The following is a 22,188-nucleotide window of genomic DNA, read 5'->3' as shown; positions in this document are numbered from 1 at the left end:
ATCCAACATCCACCACCCTCTCCTTCACGCCGTATGATGGCTAATGGAATAGTTTTCTTACAATTTTAATTTTCTCAGGATGAGAAGGTCGTCGCGTTTCAAGACATCAAGCCCGCCGCTCAGAGGTTTTGTCTTTGTTCTCTCGCTTTAATTGTATTGATTTATGCTTATTTATAGTATCAAGGTTAAAACTCTGATTCAGGCACTACCTGATCATTCCAGTAGAACACATTCCAACAGTGGGAGACCTTCAGAGAGGAGATGAAGACTACTCATTGGGTTGGTTTCACCCAAAACAAAATACATCAGTTTCTCTTCTTGTATTCTTTATGTATAAAGGATTGTTCGTTTTTATGAGCAGTAAGTTGCATGCTAAGTGTTGGAAAAGAATTGTTGCATAAAGATGCACCTCAAACCTTACATAGGTTAATCTTCTTGGTTACAAACACTAAAATGAAATAAATTATGAATTTCGAGTAAGGCTTTTTCTTGTGGTAGCATTAACCTCATCTGTACTTGCTCGCAGATTTGGTTTTCACCAGCCACCTTTTAACAGTGTTGATCATCTCCATCTCCATTGTTTTGCACTACCTTTTCTGCCCAGGTACTTGCAATATTCTCTCTTACTTAACTTCCCCCATGGTCCGAAACTTCAAATAAGTTTTGTTTTTCTTAATGAAAATGTGACATCATTAACAGATGGAAAGCTATCAAGTACAAGTCTTGGGACCTTTTGGTGGTTTAATTGAAGCAGAGACACTGCTGGCGAAGATAAGGCCTCTTCATTCAAAGGTGTAACTGAACCTGACTCACCTAACTTCATTGCTTGGTGCTTCTCTTAGCTAAGATTGTGCTTCTATATTTCTTTTGCTGGCAAAATCTGTTATGGAATGCCAAAGTATTATTGTGGATTATATATGCTAAGTTGCAGTACCTTTAGCGTCTTTGGATGATATCGTGTCTATGGGACTTGTGTTTCTATGATAGGTTCTCTTAGATCAAGTACAAATAAACTATTTGTTATGGTGTAACATTCTGGTAAAGTTTAAAAGGAACTACTGGAACTCAAGAATATGGGCCTAACAAACAACAAAGCTTCTTACTGTTGTTATGTCTTCAGTATTGAAAATTCTTGATTTGCCATTGTTTTGAAGGATTTAGCCCCACAAATTATAAGTTTTTTTGGATGGATCTTTGTTTGGTACTTGCTCTGTTTTTTTAGTTATAAGTTCTGTACAGGACAGCATATACACAATCATCAAAGCTTCTCACTTTCCTGAATTTTGTAATGCCGTTTGAACAACGTTTCAAGCGATCATGCTGTTATTATTTGATAAAGCAGAGAACTTTTACAATAAAATATCGGTTTCTTTTGTTGATTGGCAATGATTATTGATCAAGAGATTGGTGAGTTCTCTTCTGGTCTGTCTGGTAAATGGTAATAACAAATCTTAGGTTTGTTCAGTATGTTATTATTTACCATGCCTCGTTGTTTTCCCACACTACCGTTGTGTCACCTTATGGTACTTACCTGTCTAAGTAATTTCTTGGAACATGTTCGCAGATTAACCACATGAAATGTATACAACTTATGGAAGTAAGTAGTAATCTCATGTATAAACTAGCTTCTTAATTAAATTAAAATTAAGCTTATAACTTTCATTTTACGTCGTTGTTAATTTATTATGCAATCAGCAACAATTTTCTAGGGAATAATACAATAAATTTTATCAACTACAGTATATGGAAACAATAGACAACTCCACCAACAAATAGAATTTCACATCCCTTCCATTTCTATATTTGTTGAACAATATTTATTCTATATACACACTTGTGGAGAAATGACAAAAGGGCTTTTGAGTTTTGAGTTTTGAATTGTGAAACAGCCTTTGAATCTGTACAACAAGCCTACTATTTTTCATCCTTATGATTTAATTAAGCATTTAAGATTTTCACCATTAACTCATTTGAGTCTTCAACTGTATACTTATCTGATGATGATGACCGATGTGCCTATTCAAGTTGTAACAAATATAGTTTTATGTGAATTAAATTAAGAAAAACTAAGAAATTGTTCCGCAAATAACAGGAGGACGCGTGTCTCTTAGCGACTGCATTTTTGTCGTTTTCCACTGACAAAATCTTCCCTCCTCGGGTTGCCTTCCTCCCATAAAGATCCCCCAAAAACTAAAGTCGTAAAAGCTAAAAACTCAGCGAGAGAGAGAAAGAGAAGAAACCTTGATTAGTAGTTAATGTGATAACTACTATGTTAGTTAGATAAGTCCTAATAATGTTTGGATAAAGATGTAATCCCTTAGACTACGTATCTGATTAGGACGATCTTGTTGTATATAAACAGGCCATTGGCCATACTCAATAACACACAGAAAACTATTACAAACTATTATATGGTATCAGAACATAAGATTCTTTGACCTAGTTTTTTCTCGAAGCGTGTTTCCTAAGTAAACATGGCAGACACTACTTCTACGACAATCTCTACTACTACTCCGGCTATTACTAGTCCGAACTCCTCTCCGTACTACTTACATCCGTCGGATAACCCTGGCACTCTCATCACCTCCGTTCTGCTCCGTGGTGATAACTATTCTGAGTGGTCCACGGAACTCTTGAATTCTATCCAAGCTAAGCAAAAGTTTGGCTTTATTAATGGATCCTTACCAAAACCAACAACAGAGCCTGATCTCTCTAGATGGCTTGCTACGAATTCAATGCTTGTGGGTTGGATAAGGACGTCCATTGATCCTAAGATACGTTCTACCGTCACGTTTGTCCCAGATGCTCATAAACTCTGGGAAACTCTTCAGAGAAGATTTTCTGTCCGGAATGGTGTTCGGATCCATCAACTACGGGATGCAATTGGATCGTGTCAGCAAAACGGACAGACTATCATTGATTACTATGGGAGACTTACAAAACTCTGGGAAGAGCTCGACAATCTCAATACAACACGTTCTTGCACGTGTGAAGCTGCAACTGATATAGAGAAAGAACGAGAGGAGATTCGGGTGCACAAGTTTCTTTTTGGACTCGATGAGTCTCGCTTCCGCAACATACGTTCTCAGATTATTGATGAAGATCCACTTCCAAATTTGGATACTGTCTACTCACGTGTGGTTCGAGAGGAGCAACACAACAACACAGCGCGAACGGCAGAACTGAAAACAGAGGCTGTGGGGTTCTCTGTTCATGCTGACTCATCAAAACAAGACACAAGTCAAGCGGCTGCAACAATATCTACTCGTTCTCGTGATCCGAATAGATTCTGTACTCATTGTTCTAGAAAAGGACATGAGAATTCAGAATGTTTCCTTCTACATGGATATCCAGACTGGTGGTATGAACAACAAAAATCAACTACCTCGTCTGGATCAGGACAGCGAGGACGTGGTGGTCGTTTCTCTACTAGCAACCGAGGTCGTGGCCGCACCAACTCTACACGTGCTATCACCAACAATACAACAGCCTCAACCTCAATCAGCAACGATCAAATCTCGCAAATTATTCAGCTCCTACAGTCTACTCAACAACAGTCAAACATCTCGACTGAGAAGCTGGCTGGTAAAACAAAACTTCTTGATGTGATTATTGATACATGCGCCTCACATCATATGACTGGAAATTTATCTCTCCTAAGTGATGTCATGGACATTCTACCTTCGTCAATCAAGTTTCCTGATGGACGTTACTCGAACGCACTGAAAAAGGGCACTTTAGTGCTTAGTCGCGATTATTCTTTATCTAATGTCCTATATGTTCTTGATTTCAACTGCACCCTGATTTCAGTTTCTCGCCTTCTTAAACAAACTGGTTGCATAGCTATATTTACAGATACTTTGTGTGTGTTACAGAACCGTTTTACGAAGACCCTGATTGGAACGGGTGAAGAGCGTGAGGGAGTTTATTATTTTACGGGAGTCCTGGCTGCAAGTGTTCATGGTGCTGCGTCTAAGAATTCTTCTACCTCAGAACTGTGGCATCGGCTGAATCATGGCTGCCGTCCCTCTAACGCCCCTTCCTCAATCTCCCGGTAAGTCCGAAACCAAGCATCAAATCACATTACCTTTCCCCCCTTTACTCATCACAAGGTTTAATGCTGGTTTTGTTGTTGAGCAGAAGGATTCTTAAACCCGTTTCTGTTGAACGGGCCAAAAGGGTTTGATGAGTTCACTCCGCTTGCTGAGAACGATGACACTTTCGTGAGGCTTGACCTTCCCGGCGTCCCAGAGGAGTGCGTGAGGGTTGGCCTTAGCAGGTCGAAGAAAGCTGTGATCGTCTACGGAGAAGCACCCAAGGTCCACAACCATGACTCCCAGTGCCGTGCGAAGAGTTTTAGGGGTCTAAGACAAGTTTTAAAAATAAACTTATTTACAACCATAATAAAAATAATATTCTAATATGATATATTATTTTCACTAAATACACAAGTCTGATACTGTAAAAGAATAAGTTTATAACATAAATATGTTATATTATGTCATATAGAAAAAAATACATGAATTCAAAAAGTGAGTTAATTAATTTTCGTAGAAATGATTTTTTCTTAAATAAGTTTAAACCACTAGACTAGAAATTATTTTAAATTTTGAGGCCCTAAAAACAGTCATATTAATCGGAGGCCTGAGGCGAATGCCTTTTTCAATACACTACTAGACCTTGACCCGCCCGACCGGGCGGGTATTTATTTTATGTTTTTAGTTTTTTTTTGTTTATATTAAATGACGTATTTGTAATATTAAAACATAAATTCATATTGAAAATTAATCTTTATAGTTATAATAAAAATAAAAATTAAAAGTTTAATAAAATATTCTGATATAAATTTTAAATTTCGTAATTAAAATAATATAGAGGCGGTCATATTTTTTTCAATTTCAAAATCTAAGCTTCCTTAAAGACAAAGAAAATAAATTTATAAATACATAAAATATATAAACTTATTTGGAACTATAATTTCAATTAAAAGAAATTTGTTAAAGAAAAATAATCTTACTGTTGTTATTTATTTCTAGAGCTTGACCCGTGACCGTATAAATATTTTCTTTCACTTTAATTTTTTTCTTTGTACTAATGGTATAATATATATATGTAAATTAAAATATATTACATAACTGTTAATATAACATTTTTAAACATAACAATTTTATTTATTACTTTGAATAATTATATTTTGTGATTTTAATCGTCTATTATATCACAATGTATCATATAAACAAATCCAATATTTATAACTAATTGGACTTATATTATGAAAGCATTATACTAATATATGAATAAACTATTTTATATTTTATTTATATGTTATATAAATTGATTATGATGTGTGATTTTTTATTTTATTATTTATTACTTATAAATATTAAAAATATTGAGTATGTTAATACGAAATATATTAGGAAATTTATTTTGGTTATGATTTGATAAAGGAAATCTATTATTTAAATTTTGGAAAGATATTAAATGCTTAAATCTATGATTTAAATTATTTTAAATTTTGAGGCCCTAAAAACAGTCATATTAATCGGAGGCCTGAGGCGAATGCCTTTTTCAATACACTACTAGACCTTGACCCGCCCGACCGGGCGGGTATTTATTTTATGTTTTTAGTTTTTTTTTGTTTATATTAAATGACGTATTTGTAATATTAAAACATAAATTCATATTGAAAATTAATCTTTATAGTTATAATAAAAATAAAAATTAAAAGTTTAATAAAATATTCTGATATAAATTTTAAATTTCGTAATTAAAATAATATAGAGGCGGTCATATTTTTTTCAATTTCAAAATCTAAGCTTCCTTAAAGACAAAGAAAATAAATTTATAAATACATAAAATATATAAACTTATTTGGAACTATAATTTCAATTAAAAGAAATTTGTTAAAGAAAAATAATCTTACTGTTGTTATTTATTTCTAGAGCTTGACCCGTGACCGTATAAATATTTTCTTTCACTTTAATTTTTTTCTTTGTACTAATGGTATAATATATATATGTAAATTAAAATATATTACATAACTGTTAATATAACATTTTTAAACATAACAATTTTATTTATTACTTTGAATAATTATATTTTGTGATTTTAATCGTCTATTATATCACAATGTATCATATAAACAAATCCAATATTTATAACTAATTGGACTTATATTATGAAAGCATTATACTAATATATGAATAAACTATTTTATATTTTATTTATATGTTATATAAATTGATTATGATGTGTGATTTTTTATTTTATTATTTATTACTTATAAATATTAAAAATATTGAGTATGTTAATACGAAATATATTAGGAAATTTATTTTGGTTATGATTTGATAAAGGAAATCTATTATTTAAATTTTGGAAAGATATTAAATGCTTAAATCTATGATTTAAATTAGGAAAAGACAAGCATGCTTAAATATAGGTTCAATAAATACATCAATGGCATTCTAATGTAAATAAGTAGTAAAACTAAGGGGTATTTCTATTTTGTACTTCTGTTTTAATAAAGTAGATAGGCACACAATACTCCTCTTCCCGTAAATACCTCACCATCATCAAAACCATTTGCACTTGCTGCGACTTTGTCGGCTTCACCTACCAAATGTCCGACGGTGTTGTCAGACTTGTCCTCTCCAAGACTTGCACCGATCCTCCTCCTGCATCTGTACGTCGATTCTCCCCCTTTCTATTTTATTAATTATTCTGTTATTTTTAATAATATTAATTTTCTGCTTGTATTTTGTCGTTTATTACAGCGGTTCTTGCTTTCTGTTACGGAGAAGGTATAAATTATTATGTTTTTTTTTTGTAACTGATAAATTATTATGTTACATAGACTTATAGATCATTGCTTCTAAGTCTTTTGAAAATGTATTTACTCTTCTCTCTATCTGATCTCGTAGGTCTCTCTGGCGATAACACGGATGACCATGGTATATTCACATCATTAATTAATTGTGTTTATAAATTAAATGGAATAATTAATTTGTTGTTATTATTTGTGGAGCAGGAAAGGTGTATGAGTCGAAGCAGCTCGAAAACGGCAGTCTATACGTGCGTTTAGACATGCCTGGCGTTCCCAAAGACAACTTTGCTGTCACAGTCGCTAACGGGATAGTGAAGGTGACTGGTCAAGCTCCTTCCGTTAGCCACGACTCTGCTGGTCGGTTCTACTCTGGTGACGTGGCTATGCTCTCAGCTCCTGTCAACATTCCTAGCCGTCGGATCAAAACAATCGCCAAGAACGGTGTGATTCGCCTCCTCATCCCTCCCCTTTGATTTCATGATATGTATGTTTCTAGACCTTTTTGTTGGGATTAAGCGCTTTGATGTTTTTTAATTTCGACTACTTTTGGATATGTTGCAAAAAAAAAGAGACATTACTTTATTTTGTGTAACGTCCTACGCTTTATGCGCGACTCTTCTCTTTAAGTTAGTAGATTAGCTATCATCAAAATGCGAGACTCTTTGAATGAATCTCCGCATCAAGCCTTCTCACTTCTTTGTCAGCCTTGCGATTCTGTTATATTTCAGCTACCAAAAATGTTCTCTAACTTCAATGCTACCATCAAATGAACGGGCATCATCAATGCTTCTTATAGTTCAAAATAAAGCTGGGAGTATTCGTTGTTAAGATTTTGCGAAACAAATTTTATTAATTCTATCCCGCTAAACACAATGTATACATGCAAGATAAAAAATTAAAAGCGATTTGTTTTCGTGACAAAGTTAAGAATTTTGTAAAATTAAGTTTAACATATAAATTTTCGTGACAAATATGAAAAATCATAGATTTTTGTACAATTTTGACAAAACAACTCAAAACATAGTTCTCTAATGTCTTAATAAAATATTATTTAAGGGTGCAATAATTAAATATATCAATTCAATAAATTTTGTAATTTATAGACAAAACAATAACACAACAAATTTTGAAACATTGTTTAACCTATGAATTTCTTTTTATGAGAATCCAACTAAACAAGATAAAAAAAAATTAGATTTATTTAATTACCATTTTATTCAGTTTTGATTAATTTCAAATTGTAATAATGTATCTTTTTGAAGTTACAAAAAATAATATTCTTTTTTTATTACACTAGCAATATATATAGATTTCATATACACAAATAAATATAATATAACAACATAAGCTTTCTTTCCCCGATTCATATGATAACTTTTTAAGTTATCCACCAAAGCAAATTAATTAAATCAATCAAATTGTTAGAATACAACAAATTAATATATAATTTTATTTTAAATTAAATTATTTAAAAAGTTTATTTTCATTAAAAACAAAATAATAAATAAGTAAAACTGATTTGATGGTAATTTTTATGACATATATATATATATATTATGTGAAAGAAATATAAGCTTAATATGGAAAAAAAAATCTTAAATACAAAAAATTTTAAAATTAACAAAAAAAACTAATAAAAATTAAACTATGATATCAATTGAAGGCTTCTTAGACAATTTTAATAAAATATTTAAGCGATAATTAGATAAATTTGATTTTTTTTGCCAGCCAAAAATTTATTATTAATTAGCATCAGTTATTTCAAGATGTTTAAGAAATGATGGACTTAAATGATATATGAACTACGAATAGTAGTACTTTGTAAAGCTGACTTAGATAACACATCTGCACATCATTTTCAGTCCTTTTTTATGCCTAAATTCAATTTCTTCAGAGTAGTTATCCCACAAAGAGATCGTATGAGATATTGTTTTGATATTCAGATTTGTTTCTTGACTGTTAAGAAAATTGATAACTTTAAAAATGTCTCCTTAAAATATTATATGTCTATAACCGAATCCCCAACATGAGACAACTTTGTTTAAAAAGTAAATAATTTGATTTTTTAAGTTATATAATAAATATATATTATTTACTGATAATAAAAATATAGTTATTTATCTATCACAAACATCTATGCAAAGTGAATCAAGTACAACAATCAAACAACATAATGATTTCTACAAAGAAAATTTAAAAAAATATATTTATGTTAGGTAGTCTTATTTTATATTCTTTAAATAATGTAATACAATATTATACATTATTTTCTTAGAATTGAGAAATATATATATCAGTTAGACAAATTAAGCGATAATTAGATAAATTTGATTTTTTTTACCAGCCAAAAGTTTATTATTAATTAACATCAGTTATTTCAAGATGTTTAAGAAAGGATGGACAAAAAAAAGGATAGATATAAATGATATATGAACTATGAATAGTATTTTGTAAAGCTGACTTAGCTGCACATCCATTTCCAGTCATTTTTAATGCATAAATTTAATTTCTTCAGAGCAGTTATTCCACAAAGAGATCGTATGAGATATTGTTTTGATATTCAGATTTGTTTCTTGACTGTTAAGAAGATTGATAACTGTAAAAATGTCTCATTCGAATATGATATGTTTATAACCGAGTCCCTAACATGAGGCAAGTTTTTTTTAAAAGTAAATAATTTTATTTTTCTTATATTATATAATAAATATATATTATTTACTGATAATAAAAATATAGTTATTCATCTATCACAAATAAATATGCAAATATGTGAATCAAGTACAAGAATCAAACAACATAATGATTTCCACAAAGAAAATTTTAAAAATATATTTATGTTATGTAGTCTTATTTTATATTTTTTAAATAATGTAATACAATATTATACATTATTTTTTTAGAATTGATAAATACATATAATATCTTATCCGCGCGTAGGGCGGTTAAAAAATCTAGTGTTATCTAAAGACCCCAATATATGTAGTAAATTAATGTTATCAGATAGCAATATTATTTAGCAAAAAAAAAGTAAAGTGAGCTTGTAGGAAATTATTTATAATTTACGTACAAATGTTAAACATTTGGTGGAAGTGGGTATATTTATATGTATGTACAAAGTACAAACGCTGTTAAGAACAATATGAATATACTTATAAAACAAAGAAAAACAACGTCTTTATCTGTGTGCCTGAAAGCGCATGCAGTTACGAGGTCTACAAAAGAGCTGAAAACTAGTCGACAAAATAAAGCTGAAACCTTGCTAATTTTAGCCAAAGACCAACTTTTTAACGTGTCTAAATAAAAACTCAGACCTGTCACTAGTGTACGAACTGTTGAAAATTTCAAAATTATACGTATATAATATATTTTGATTAAAAAAAACAAATACGTATAATATATATATATATATATGTAGACTAGACTGTGTATATTACTACAAGAAAATTAAATATAAGTTTTTCAACATTGAAACTGTTGACAAATGCAAAAAGGGCACGTGTCACAACGGGGATTGTTTGTCATTTAAAGGTTCCCTCTGGTAAAATTTCACAAACGTCTCTAAAACCATTAAGAGAAAGAGAGAGTGAGAGAAATCTTTAAGAAAAACTCCAAAACCCTAAAACCTCCGTCTAACCATGCCGGTCATGAACATCGGTCCCGTCCCTCAATCTCACGGTATTATTTATCCTAGTTCTATGATCATCATTCTTTAAATATTTAATGTTGATTGATATTATATACTCATCATATAATATAATCTTTTTGTGGTCAGATGGGTTTTACGCAAGGAATAATCCGTATCAGGTGAACGGACCAAAAGGGTTTACTGAGTTCAAGCTCATGGAAGAGAATGAGGATCTGTACGCGAGGTTTGATTTCCCTGGTGTCACCAAAGAAAGTTTGAGAATCCTTGTGGAGCCATTGAAGAAGGCTGTTTTTGTTTTCGGAGACGCACCGAAAGAGTTTAGACACGACTCTTCTCACCGCAAATACGGAACCGTAACGGGACTTGTCTGCGATTGTTGTGAGATCAGTAACATTCAGTGTTTTGTTGGAGATGGTGTCGTCAGGCTCATTCTCTCCAAGAAGAAGATCAATCTTCATGTCCCTTTCTCATGTTCTTGTAAACTAATTTCTCGAACTAATGCAACAAAAAAAAAATCTTCCTTATATATTTATTTTCGGGAAACTGATATCTGACACTTTGTTTATGTTTTGTCTCTGTCAGTTGGAGGTGCCACAATGCCTAATGTTCCTTTCCTTGGTAATGTCTCTTCGTGTTTAATCTCGAATCAATAGATGATTTATTTTTCTTGCTTATATATACCAGTTTTGAATGTTAAAGCTTTTTTTTTGTTCTTTTGACAGCTCGCATAATTAATGGGTATAACCCAGAAGGTATTGGATTTTCTTAAGTACTTATTAGTTTTTATTCTTTCTATGCATAATTGTATGTCATATAGTATCTGACATTATTCATGGGATGTGTGCTGATTCTATGGTTCCAGTCGCAGGTGGCCATCCTCTTGGTATGTTTATACATATTAAAGTTTGACTTACTCTTTCCCATTTTCTTCCTTACTTTTGTTTTTTAAATAATATATTTTATTCTTTAATTTGGCAGCTCATCTTCGTGGACATAACGGACATAACGCAGAAGGTATTTATTTCATTTGATTTGATTATTAATTAAGCGATAAGATAACTTCACAAAACCCTCAGGCGCGTTAATTAACTAACTCCAATAATATGGATTGTTATGCGTACTTTACCCTCTTGGTATGTATGTACTTAATTAAATAATTGCTCCATTGTGACACAACTTACAGTTTATAAATTGAGGTCTCTGTAGTATCAGGCCTGTGTATATTTCACATTTTTCATGCATGTTCTTTTCTCTTACGTTGTATGTACATCAATTAATTACACTACTATTATAATATTGATAGATGTCAAAGTATATTATAATATTAATAGATGTTATGTTGTGATTTACTGTTTTGGACAGGTCCGGCGTTTACAGGTCCGGTCACACTACAACACCCTTCAGTGTTGGAGGGATCCACCAGTGCGTACGAATCAAAGCATCTCCCAAACGGCGGTCTCTTCCTTCGTATTGACATGCCCGGCGTCCCCAATGATCGTTTCATGATGACGGTTGAAAGTGACGGTGGCATCACTGTTATCGGAAGAGCTCCTCCGGCTATGCACGACTCGAGCGGGCGTGAGTACAGAGGCAAGGTCGCCGTCGTTCCTCTAGCCTATGACAACCGCCGGATCAAAGTAATCGCTAAACATGGTGTCATCCGCCTTATTATCCCTCCTTTCTAGTTTTATCACCATCTTTAGTTCATGCTTATATATGATGGACCTTATTATATGTTTAAACTAATGGACTATTCTTCATGTTTTTTGGATTTTGAATATTTGAAGAACAATATGAATGATATATTTTTATAAGAGCGTATAAGATGTTCAATCAAATTAACATGTATGTCTTATGTCTCATGTTTCTATGATTCTATCCATCACACGTATTTAGGTGTAACTAAAAGATAAAACATGATTTCACGACGTAGGCTTGTACATATGGGATCATACACTCTTTTTAATAATTACAAAAATAAAGAAAATGTTTCACAAATGGGGAGTCGACGCGTGTTTAATTCTGATGCATTACGAAGTCACAAATGGAAATACGACACGTGTTCTCTGTTGCTTGTCGTTTTTGCTTGACAGCTCAGTGCCTTGTCTTTGTTCGTTGCCTTCTCTTTCCTCTGAAACATAAAGGTCGAAAACAGTGAGAGAGAGAGAGAAACCCTAAAGGAACTCAGAAACTTCACAGAAAACTTCTCTCTCGTTGTTGAATAATGGTGGTCCCTCTTACCGTTGCTCCTCCATCTAGAGGTAAGATACTTCTCAACCATCCTCAAATCTCATTCACGTTTTCACTTATACTATACTTTATTTGCTCAGTTTTGTTTTTTTCTGTATTTGTTATGTCTGTTTTGGTGTGGAGCAGAAGGGTTTTACGCGGTTAACAACCCGTTTCTCGTAAGCGGACCAAAAGGGTTCACAGAGTTCAAGATGCTTGAGAACGAGGACATGTTCATTCGGATTGACTTCCCCGGTGTTCCACAAGACGCCATTAAGGTTAGGATTGACCCGACGAAGAAAGCTGTGTCTATCACCGCCGACGCACCAAAAGAGCACAAACATGACTCTGCTCCTCGGAACTACGGCTCAGCTACAGGTCTCGTCTGTAAATGCTGCGAGATCTCCGGCTTGGTCTCACACATGTCGGACGGTGTTCTCAGGCTTCACCTCTCCAAGACCCGCGCCTCAACACAAAGCCCTTCATGCATCTGTATATTACTTCAAACTAATCCTTTTTTTTGGTTGTTTAAATCAATATACTAAAGATTATATGTATTGATAAATTTTTCAATTAATTTTCTGCAGCGTTTCTTGGTGGACCAGACCGAGAAGGTAACCTTTCACCACATTTTCCTTAATTATCTCTGATTTATTTTTTATACAGTTAATTATCTGATTTATTGGTTTATTAATTTATTATCTTGAATATATATTCTTATACCCTAAATTAATTGTTACTTTTGTCTCTATTGTATGGTCAAAGATCGTTGTAGCACGGGTCCTCACACGTTTCCTCACGGCACGGATCCACATGGTATTTACATATGTTCTCTTTCTGCGAGCTTTTGAATTATAAGTCATTAAACCGTATGTGAAATATAATGTGTTTGGTTGTGGAATTGCAGACCCGGAGTTAACCGGTCCCTTACTGGAGCCACACCCATGCGTGAACATAGGTTCGGATATGGCCTATGAGTGGAAGATCCTCCCAAACGGCGGTCTATACGTGCGTGTAGATATGCCGGGTGTTCCCAAGGATAGGTTCACCGTCTCCGTCGTGAATGGGAGAGTGATGGTGACTGGTGACGCTCCTGCTGTTAGCCTTGACTCTGGTGGCCGGTTCTACTCCGGTGAGGTGGCTATGCTCGAAAGTCAGGTCAGTATTCCTGGCCGTAAGATCAAGACCATTGCCAAGAACGGTGTGATCCGTTTGATCATCCCTCCCCTCTGATTTTAGTGATGAAAGTCATGAAACCATGCATGCTTCTGAGTTCTGATTCGTAGTTTAGTCTTGTGGACTTCTTCTTTGAAGGTTATGTCGTTATTTCGAGGGAACTTTATGTCGTTTTATGGTTTTAATCAACTCTTGGATATGTTCCTTGGCTAAAAACATACACTATCTATTTTTTGAAAACTTTTAGTCTTACAGCTTTTTTTTTTTTTTTGTCAACTAGTCTTACAGCTTTATAATCTCTTAAAATTAATTAACCACATGGCTGCAACATTTGATCTGCAACACAAATGTACGTTCTTTAATATTGGCAACTACAAGAACATCGTAGCATTTAAATTAAAACAGCAAATTATAAGCTTTTTAAATTGAGTCATGAGAATTTTTACAGCAATATGAAAAGTTTCAAATGCATCTATAATGGGTTGTTATGTGTTAAAAAAACGTCCCATGTATCATCCAACATTCTCGACAATTCATCTTACCGTTGCCTTAGCAACCTGGATTTTTTTTGTCGGAAGCACACACGATCAAGACTTACCAGCTGACATTTTGGAGTCAGGTCTTAGTCTTTTCTCTATGGATGGTGCAACAATTACCAATTTGATTCTCGTTAAGGATCAATGTTGATGTTACGGATCCTGAGTGTTCTTATTTTTGGGCGTTAGAACTTCAATCCCCATACAATTCTTTCTCAAATTGAAATTTACTCTGTTTACTGATCTTGTTTCACAATTTCATTGTAGCTAGTAGTCTACAATACAGTAACGCTGATAAGATAGTTATATTATCTAAACCTTAAAAGTGAAAACTAGAATATAATAAAACTGAGACTTCAACGCTAATTTCTCTGTTTTACCTGTTTACTATGTTTATTAAGATCTAGAGCCGTTGTACACGCTCCATTACAGGTAGTAGCTAGTAGGGTTTGGATGTAAATATTATGAACTCCATTGGACATGCTCTAAGGTTATCCTAACTTTGCTGATGTTCCGTTGAGACAAATATTGGACCTGTTTGACACTGACTATGTGAGATATATACTCAGTCAAAGTGTATGCGAAAACTCCATTAAATTTATGTACGAAATGTGAGATTATACTCAAATCAAAGTTTGTGAGAGAACTCTTATCACTTTTGATTTGAATTTTTGGCTCCAGAATATATGTATAATTTTTACCAAAAAAATATATGTATAATACTTTTTTGATCACTATGCCTAGTAGTGATCTTGAACAATATACCTCGTGATGTATAATAATTTTTTTGAACGGATTATATAGTTATAAGCTCATAAGATAAACTATATTCATTAACTAGTGATAATCTATTTGTATATTCATCAATCTGGGAACGTGCTACACAAGTAATCGTTTATTAACCGATATAAAACCAGTCCAAAATCAGTTTACTTGCGAAACCAAAGACAGTGATACAATAGCCTAGTGGTCATCTGGACCTCTCAATCTGGGTCCAAGTAATTTTGACTTTTGGCACTTCAAAAAAAAAAAGCTGACTTTTGACGCTAAGCCAAATTAAGGACCACTACCATAACCGATATGTTTGACGAATTGAAGATATAAAAATTCAGACAGAAACTTCGAGTTCTGTTTAATTAGTAAGAACTGACAAGACGCGTAAGCACGAAAACAAAAGATTTTGCCATAATACTCAGGAGGATAAAAAAAACTACGTGAATGAAATGAACGCTTGATTGACGATTGTATAGTTTGAGTGATTAACATGTGCTATGTGTATGCAAGTGGGTTCATTATTCACGTCTTCTTCTGCGGATGTTCTAGGTCATATACTCATAACAGGACTTAACTAAGATCCTACATACCTTCATGATTATCTGAAACGTAACTAATACTGTATGAACAGAAACATTTGACTTTGACGTTCGATTTTTTTTTTCTTTCTTTTTTGACGTTCGATTTTTTTGTCCTTCGTTTAGTGACCGTATATCAGTTTTGAGGAATTCAACATTTAGAAACTCTCACAGAAACTTCCATTGCTTTTTAAATAGTGAAAATAGACTGATGCTTAAACACTAAGACAATATCTTGCAAGGAAAATGAAGCAGAGGAGTTCCTTACTAATCCTCTGTTCTGTTCTCATTGTTTCCTTTGTTGCTTCAGTTTCAGCACAAACGTGCGTACACAACGGGAAGAACTTCATACCCAACAGTACATATGACGCAAACCGCCGTCTCATCCTCTCCTCTCTTCCTTCCAATGCCGCTGCTCAAGATGGCTTCTACAGCGGTTCCATTGGACAAGAACCTAGCCGAGTCTACGCGGCAGGGATGTGCATCCCTGGAGCAGAAGCAAATGATTGTTCCGCTTGTATCAAAGGCGCATCTGACTGGTTGGTACAAGATTGTACCAACCAGACAGACGCGTATTACTGGGCACTTGATCCAACTCTTTGCCTTGTCCGTTACTCCAACAATTCTTTTTCAGGATCCGCAGGTTACTGGGAGATCGTACCTCAGTATTTGGTCATGAACACTGCAAATATCAACTCGAATCTAACGGAGTTCAAGAAGATATGGGAAAGATTGATACATAGTATCATTGCTGCAGCTTCCGCGCCAAAAAAGCCGTTACAAAGCTGATGTTGCAGCCTTGACACCTTTCCAGAATATATACGCGTTGATGCAATGCACGCCGGATGTTTCTTCTGGTGATTGTGATAATTGTTTAAGACAAAGCGTTATTGACTACCAATCATGTTGTGGAGAGAAGACAGGAGGCTATGTTATGCGGCCAATCTGCTTTTTTCGGTGGCAGTTGTTTACATTCTCTAAGGCTTTTGGTAACATTACGTTGGCTCCTCCTTCCCCTCCTCCTTCTCCTCCTCCTCTGCTGCAACGTCAACCATCTTCTGCTAGCGACCAGGCCAAAAAGACAGACACTGGTAAGTCCTTGCAAAGTTATATTCACAAGAACCTGTCCAAAGATTCAAAGTTTATATGGTTTATATTGTACTTGTACAGGCAGCAGAAATATCTCACTGAGAACTATTATAGCAATAGTTGTTGCTGTTATTGTATTCATCATCATTATCATTATCATTATCGTCGTTGTTTTTGCTCGCCGGTCTACTCGAGGGGGAAAATCAGACCAACAAGTTGAGTTTAATCAAAGTGAGTGTTGTTCTTTTGTTTAATCATAGCAACAACAACTATGTATATTATATATATAGTCCATGTAACTAATTAAAACCCTTTATTACAACTGTAGCTGGTATCACAACTGTACGCTCCCTACAATTCGATTTCAAGACAATTGAAGTTGCAACAAATAATTTTTCAGAGCGCAATAAAATTGGCCGAGGTGGATTTGGAGATGTTTTCAAGGTATTTTTTTCTTTAACTATTTGGTGCTTATCTTGCAAACTCTTGTATTTACATAAGGGTAATCAAAGTAATCTGATCATATTGTCTCATTAATGTTACTCGTAGGGTACATTAATGCCTGGTGGAAGAGAAGTTGCAGTAAAAAGGTTGTCAAGAACTTCGGAACAAGGCGAGAAAGAGTTCAAGAATGAGGTTATTGTTATTGCAAAACTTCAGCATGGAAACCTTGTTAGACTTCTCGGTTATTCTGTCAAAGGAGAAGAAAGAGTACTCGTCTATGAGTTTGTGCCTAACAAAAGTCTCGACTCTTTCCTCTCTGGTAAGAAACAGATGATGAAATTGTGTTCTCTATCACATAGTCTAATGGGTCCATATGAGATGTGCAGACCCACTAAAGCAAGCTCAGCTAAGCTGGACTAAACGGTTCAACATAATCAAGGGAATCGCTAGAGGGATACTATATCTTCATCAAGATTCAAGGCCCAAAATCATACATCGTGACCTCAAAGCAGATAACATACTCTTGGAAGCTGATATGAACCCGAAGATTTCTGACTTTGGGACGGCAAGGATCTTTGGTATTGGCCAAACCAGTTCTATCACTGAAAGGATATTTGGAACTGAGTAAGATACGCTTATTACCATTTTATAACTTTATGAACTGGTTCCTTTTTGAACATCACCGATATCAATACAATTAATATTGCAGAGGTTACATGCCCCCAGAGTATAGGTGCGAGGGGCAATTCTCAGTGAAAACGGATGTGTATAGCTTCGGGGTCTTAGTTCTTGAGATTATATGCGGAAAGAAGAATAGGAGCTTCTGCTTCCCGGGTCCAGATTTGGTCACATACGTGAGTGCCTAAACTAGAACATTTATATTAGCTAAAACGTGCATGTAACTATAAGTTATTTATTTGATTATTAAATTATTTTACAGGCTTGGAGGTTGTGGAGAGAGGAGACACCATTAGAACTCGTGGATCAAACCATTTTAGAGAATTTTCCAGCAGAAGAAGTGACAAGATGCATCCACATCGCGCTGCTTTGTGTTCAACACGAACCAACAGACCGTCCCCATGTGTCAACAATCGTATCGATGCTCACTAGCACTACCATCATTTCACATGTTCCTCAAACACCCGGATCGCTGGATTCTTTATACTAGATACCCCAAACAATCTACAATCATGAAATCCAACTCTCAAACTACCAATGATGGAACTTGATCTCGTTCCCTTGAGAGACATTGGAACTGTTTTACGTTAAGCCATGTTTCAAGTATTTCAGTTATTCAAAAGTTATGTACGTGTGAATTTGTTAACTTATCACAGTTATTTACACTATTTTATTTGTCAAGTATATTTTTATCATTTGTAACTTCTACATTCTAATATCAGCTTTTTGTTATAAAGTCCTCCGATCTTTTCTCCTTTTGACTTAAAAGAAAAGAAATGATGTTATAATTCATGGTGTTATGAAATCACACGCATGAAATTTTGGTTTTGGGTTCGTTTCTTTAGACTAAAGGTTAATTATCTGTTCGCGTATTTAGAAAATTTGGTTCGATTGTTTCGGTTTAGTTTGGGGTAACAAAGTTGGGAACCAGCTAATATTCTAGGTAATTTCAAATCCCATTTGTTACAATTTTACGGTTAATTCAAGTTAATTTCCAACAAAAGATTATTCTAGTTTATAAATATAACAAGTTTAATTAAACCTTGTAGCTGATTCCGCGCTCAGCAAACCTTGTAGCTGATAACCTTGCAAAAAATGCTCTCGCTTCTCTTATGTTGCAAAACAATATGTAAGCTTTTAATAGTTTGAATGAAAAGCTGTTGACCAAAAAAAAAATACAACAAGTTTAATTAGACTTATAAATATAATCAACACATACATTATCGAATGCATATGCCAAAAATTATGATGTTCATATGGGTAGCAATCATATTTTCATCAATAACCATGGTATTCAAAAATTATCCGTGGATATACTTAGTCTACACAGTAAAAACATTCTATAAATTATTTGATCATATTTTTGTACCGTTTTCTATTACCTTCAACATAGAAGTTCTAACACAAAGTCTCTTTGTCGTTTATTATATGCTTTTCAATAAAAAATAATTAATTTTCATGGACACAAAAATGTACAAACAAAAATATCTCTTTTTCGGGTTAGTGCCCAAAGTTGTTCTAGACTTCTAGTCACGGATCTGCAGTTGTCTGATGCTCTATGACAAACTTATTTGAATTCGTTTTCAAAAGGATAAAAGATAAACTTTCGTTTTCATAAAATGCATTCAATGATTTTGGACACAGATATACATCAGTCTGTCCCGTAACAGTTGTCGTTTAGTTTAATATTTCTTTCTTAGTTTGGGGTACAATACAATTTACTCTGCTCTTAAAAGTCTCAGCTTACCCCTTATGTCAGTGGCGCAGAAGTTAAATTATAAGAATCCAACCTAGGAATATGGTCATCATAAATTCATAATTCAATGTACTAGGTATGAATTTTTGATCCGATGAATCTAATTGAATGTTAAAGAGTTTCTATGCCTTAAAATTGCATCTGGGACATTGAATTTTCGAAGGCCCATTGAGCCCAAGCACACAATGTTTTGACAATAATAACTGAATCAGATGGACGGTTGAAATTTCCTTTGAAGTATCAGCTTGGAGTGACTTTCTACGACTCTACCTTCCGCCTATATAATCCAACAACACGAGAGAAAAAATAGAAACTGAGAAGAGTTCATTAGTAGCAGATCAAAGGAAAGCTCGTCATGATTTCATTTGGGTTTTGTGTGTGTTTTTTTCTTTAAGTATCTTTTGAGTGTTTCTTCACAAATTTTCAAATGGGTTTTAAGTAATTCCTCAAATAGTTGAAATCTATTCTAATATATTTTCTCCATAGGTTTTTTTTTAACTAGTAGAATTGTCGGCTGTGCATTTTTTCCATAGGTTTTGGAAATGGGTTTGTGTGAATTTTCAAGCAAAGATTAGAGCTTTCGTATATTTTTGACATATTTTCTAGCAAAGATTATATTTTTTATATATAGTTTTCAAAATGGGTTTTTGACTTTTGAGTTCTATTTGCAAGGCAAGCTCGTCTTGGTCTCTACAAGAAGCGCTTCACGCTCCATAGATTTCAAATGGGTTTGAGTAATTTCTAAAAAAGTTCAAATCTTTTAGAATGTTTTTTCCCATAGCTTATGAAAATGGGGTTTGTGTAACATTTTCAAGCTAATATTACATCTTCCATGTATTTTGCATAGATTTTCAAAATGGGTAATTAGTACAATTTTTTTTTAAAAGTCTAAATCTTCCGGGTGCGTGCATATGTCACAGGCTCCTAGCTCGTTGAATCATGGTGTGCTTCTACCCTGCTACTCATCTCCCCCAATCTAGCGGTATTATATATCTTCTGAACCAAGCTCAAATCTCTCTTTCTTATTTTTTTTCAATATTTACGTTAGTTAATTAATTCATTTCTTTTCGATGTTGATGGGAGCAGAAGGGTTTTACGCTCTCAACAACCCATTTCAGACAAATGGGCCAAAATGGTTCTGCGAAAAAAAGTGGCTTGGTATCGAAGTCCCGGACATGTACTTGAGGTTGGACTTGCCGGGAGTCGGACCAGATCCAGACGACGTTGATGTTTCTGTTGTCGACTCAAAGAGAGTTTTGATTATCAAAGCCTTGGCGCCATGTCTCAACATAAATGACTCCTCCCCACGCAGCTACGAAACCTACTTCAGACTCGACTGCCATTGCTGCGAGATATCTAGCGTCGACAACCCTCAAGTAACCCACGGGGTTCTAAGGCTACTCGTCTCCACGACCCCCATCAACATCGGAGGCTCTCCCGATGATGGTATGCTCTTTTCACATTTCGTTTCTCAACATTTACATTTCCAAGTCATAAGGTCTTAAAATGTTATTTGTTTTTGTGGTCAAAGATATTCACAGCCGCCTCCTTCGCTTGGATCCCGATGGTAATCTATTAAAATTATTTGTAATGCATTAATTTATATATTAGTCTCAGTTTCAATGTCTAAACGGGAATATTTGTTTTTGTGATATGTGTGGAGCAGACCAGGAGCCGGAGTTATCGGGTCAGATAGTGGAGCCACACCTAGGCTTGAGCGAAGGACCGGCTAGTGCTTATGAGTACAAACAGCTCCTAGGCGACAGCGTATACGTTCGTTTAGACATGCCTGGCGTTTCTGACGTTGACATCAATGTCGACACCGTGAATAAGAGAGTGGATGTGGTTGGTGAGGCTCCTACCGTTAGCCACGACTCAGGTGGTCGATCGTATTCTGTCGCGGCTCATCTCGGCCTTGGTGCCTTGATTACCCCTCCTAGGGTGGAGCACAACGTCGAGAACGGTGTGGTGCGCCTCTTCATCCATCCAGGTTGATTTCATTACGAAAACACGTTTGTGTTTCGTAACTAGTTCCATATTCCGCAGAAGATCTCGGGATTATGTCGTCTTTTAATGTTTTTCATCAGTATGTTTCGAATAATAAAAGATTCCACCAATAAAAGACTGATGTGTCACAGTAGCAACATGTCAAGGTAACCAATAATCAGAAGTTGAAACTCAAATGTCGTTGCTAAGCATGTTGCTGATTCAAAACTTGAAAGAAAGCGTAGAAGATACTTCAATATTACATTTTTATCTTATGAAATATCCGATAATAATGTGATTCAAATATTATATTTTGTTACTTTTGAAAGGATCAGATCTACTCATCAAAATTTCGTACTCAAACTTAAGCTTCGGGATGATGTACATGAAGTTTATTAAAGTACCATAACATAGCAAAGCAATTTCACATATTTAATGTGAATATATATACATTATTCTTGTCGATG

General features: G+C 34.3%; 5 protein-coding genes across 8 annotated transcripts; all 5 read left to right on the top strand.

Annotated features, from left to right (window-relative positions):
* Positions 1-6,079: 6,079 nt before the first annotated feature.
* On the top strand, positions 6,080-8,179 carry LOC103861147 (putative 57 kDa heat shock protein). 2 transcript variants are annotated; one of them, XR_004456844.1, is made up of 4 exons: positions 6,080-6,688; positions 6,780-6,806; positions 6,927-6,956; positions 7,034-8,179. XR_004456844.1 is itself a non-coding variant. In XM_033288940.1 (2 exons), exons 1-2 carry the CDS (start codon positions 6,893-6,895, stop codon positions 7,300-7,302), a joined length of 333 nt encoding a protein of 110 aa, XP_033144831.1. In that variant the 5' UTR covers positions 6,080-6,892; the 3' UTR covers positions 7,303-8,179. The 2 variants fall into 2 exon arrangements, 1 of the variants encoding a protein (XP_033144831.1); XM_033288940.1 differs by having other exon boundaries at positions 6,080-6,956.
* Positions 8,180-9,249: 1,070 nt separating this feature from the next.
* LOC103860868 (putative 57 kDa heat shock protein) lies at positions 9,250-12,212 on the top strand. The gene is made up of 4 exons (XM_033287392.1): positions 9,250-11,026; positions 11,293-11,358; positions 11,454-11,489; positions 11,807-12,212. Exons 1-4 carry the CDS (start codon positions 10,550-10,552, stop codon positions 12,158-12,160), a joined length of 933 nt encoding a protein of 310 aa, XP_033143283.1. The 5' UTR covers positions 9,250-10,549; the 3' UTR covers positions 12,161-12,212.
* Positions 12,213-12,592: 380 nt separating this feature from the next.
* Positions 12,593-14,147, top strand: LOC103860867 (putative 57 kDa heat shock protein). The gene is made up of 5 exons (XM_009138544.3): positions 12,593-12,736; positions 12,852-13,196; positions 13,292-13,318; positions 13,470-13,520; positions 13,612-14,147. The coding sequence occupies exons 1-5, from the start codon at positions 12,700-12,702 to the stop codon at positions 13,935-13,937; spliced, it is 786 nt and encodes a 261-aa protein (XP_009136792.1). The 5' UTR covers positions 12,593-12,699; the 3' UTR covers positions 13,938-14,147.
* Positions 14,148-14,371: 224 nt separating this feature from the next.
* LOC103860866 (cysteine-rich receptor-like protein kinase 13) lies at positions 14,372-20,031 on the top strand. Its single transcript, XM_009138543.3, is given in 8 exon segments — positions 14,372-16,538; positions 16,540-16,859; positions 16,939-17,088; positions 17,186-17,301; positions 17,407-17,620; positions 17,688-17,925; positions 18,011-18,155; positions 18,242-20,031. Coding segments are annotated over 8 exon segments (1,935 nt in total). The 5' UTR covers positions 14,372-16,014; the 3' UTR covers positions 18,470-20,031.
* Positions 19,982-22,001, top strand: LOC103860865 (putative 57 kDa heat shock protein). Of its 3 annotated transcripts, none has more exons than XM_009138541.3 (5): positions 19,982-20,079; positions 20,656-20,717; positions 20,822-21,181; positions 21,267-21,302; positions 21,402-22,001. In XM_009138541.3, exons 2-5 carry the CDS (start codon positions 20,675-20,677, stop codon positions 21,728-21,730), a joined length of 768 nt encoding a protein of 255 aa, XP_009136789.1. In that variant the 5' UTR covers positions 19,982-20,079; positions 20,656-20,674; the 3' UTR covers positions 21,731-22,001. The 3 variants fall into 3 exon arrangements, with proteins under 3 accessions (XP_009136789.1, XP_033144802.1, XP_009136788.1); XM_033288911.1 differs by lacking the exon at positions 19,982-20,079 and adding an exon at positions 20,093-20,111; XM_009138540.3 differs by lacking the exon at positions 19,982-20,079 and having other exon boundaries at positions 20,204-20,717.
* Positions 22,002-22,188: the final 187 nt, after the last annotated feature.

This window comes from Brassica rapa, chromosome A03, assembly GCF_000309985.2.
Source record: "Brassica rapa cultivar Chiifu-401-42 chromosome A03, CAAS_Brap_v3.01, whole genome shotgun sequence".
Classification (NCBI taxonomy): Eukaryota; Viridiplantae; Streptophyta; class Magnoliopsida; order Brassicales; family Brassicaceae; genus Brassica; species Brassica rapa.
The sequence above is the reverse complement of the archived record's forward strand: the minus strand, read 5'-3'. Positions and strand labels throughout refer to the sequence as shown.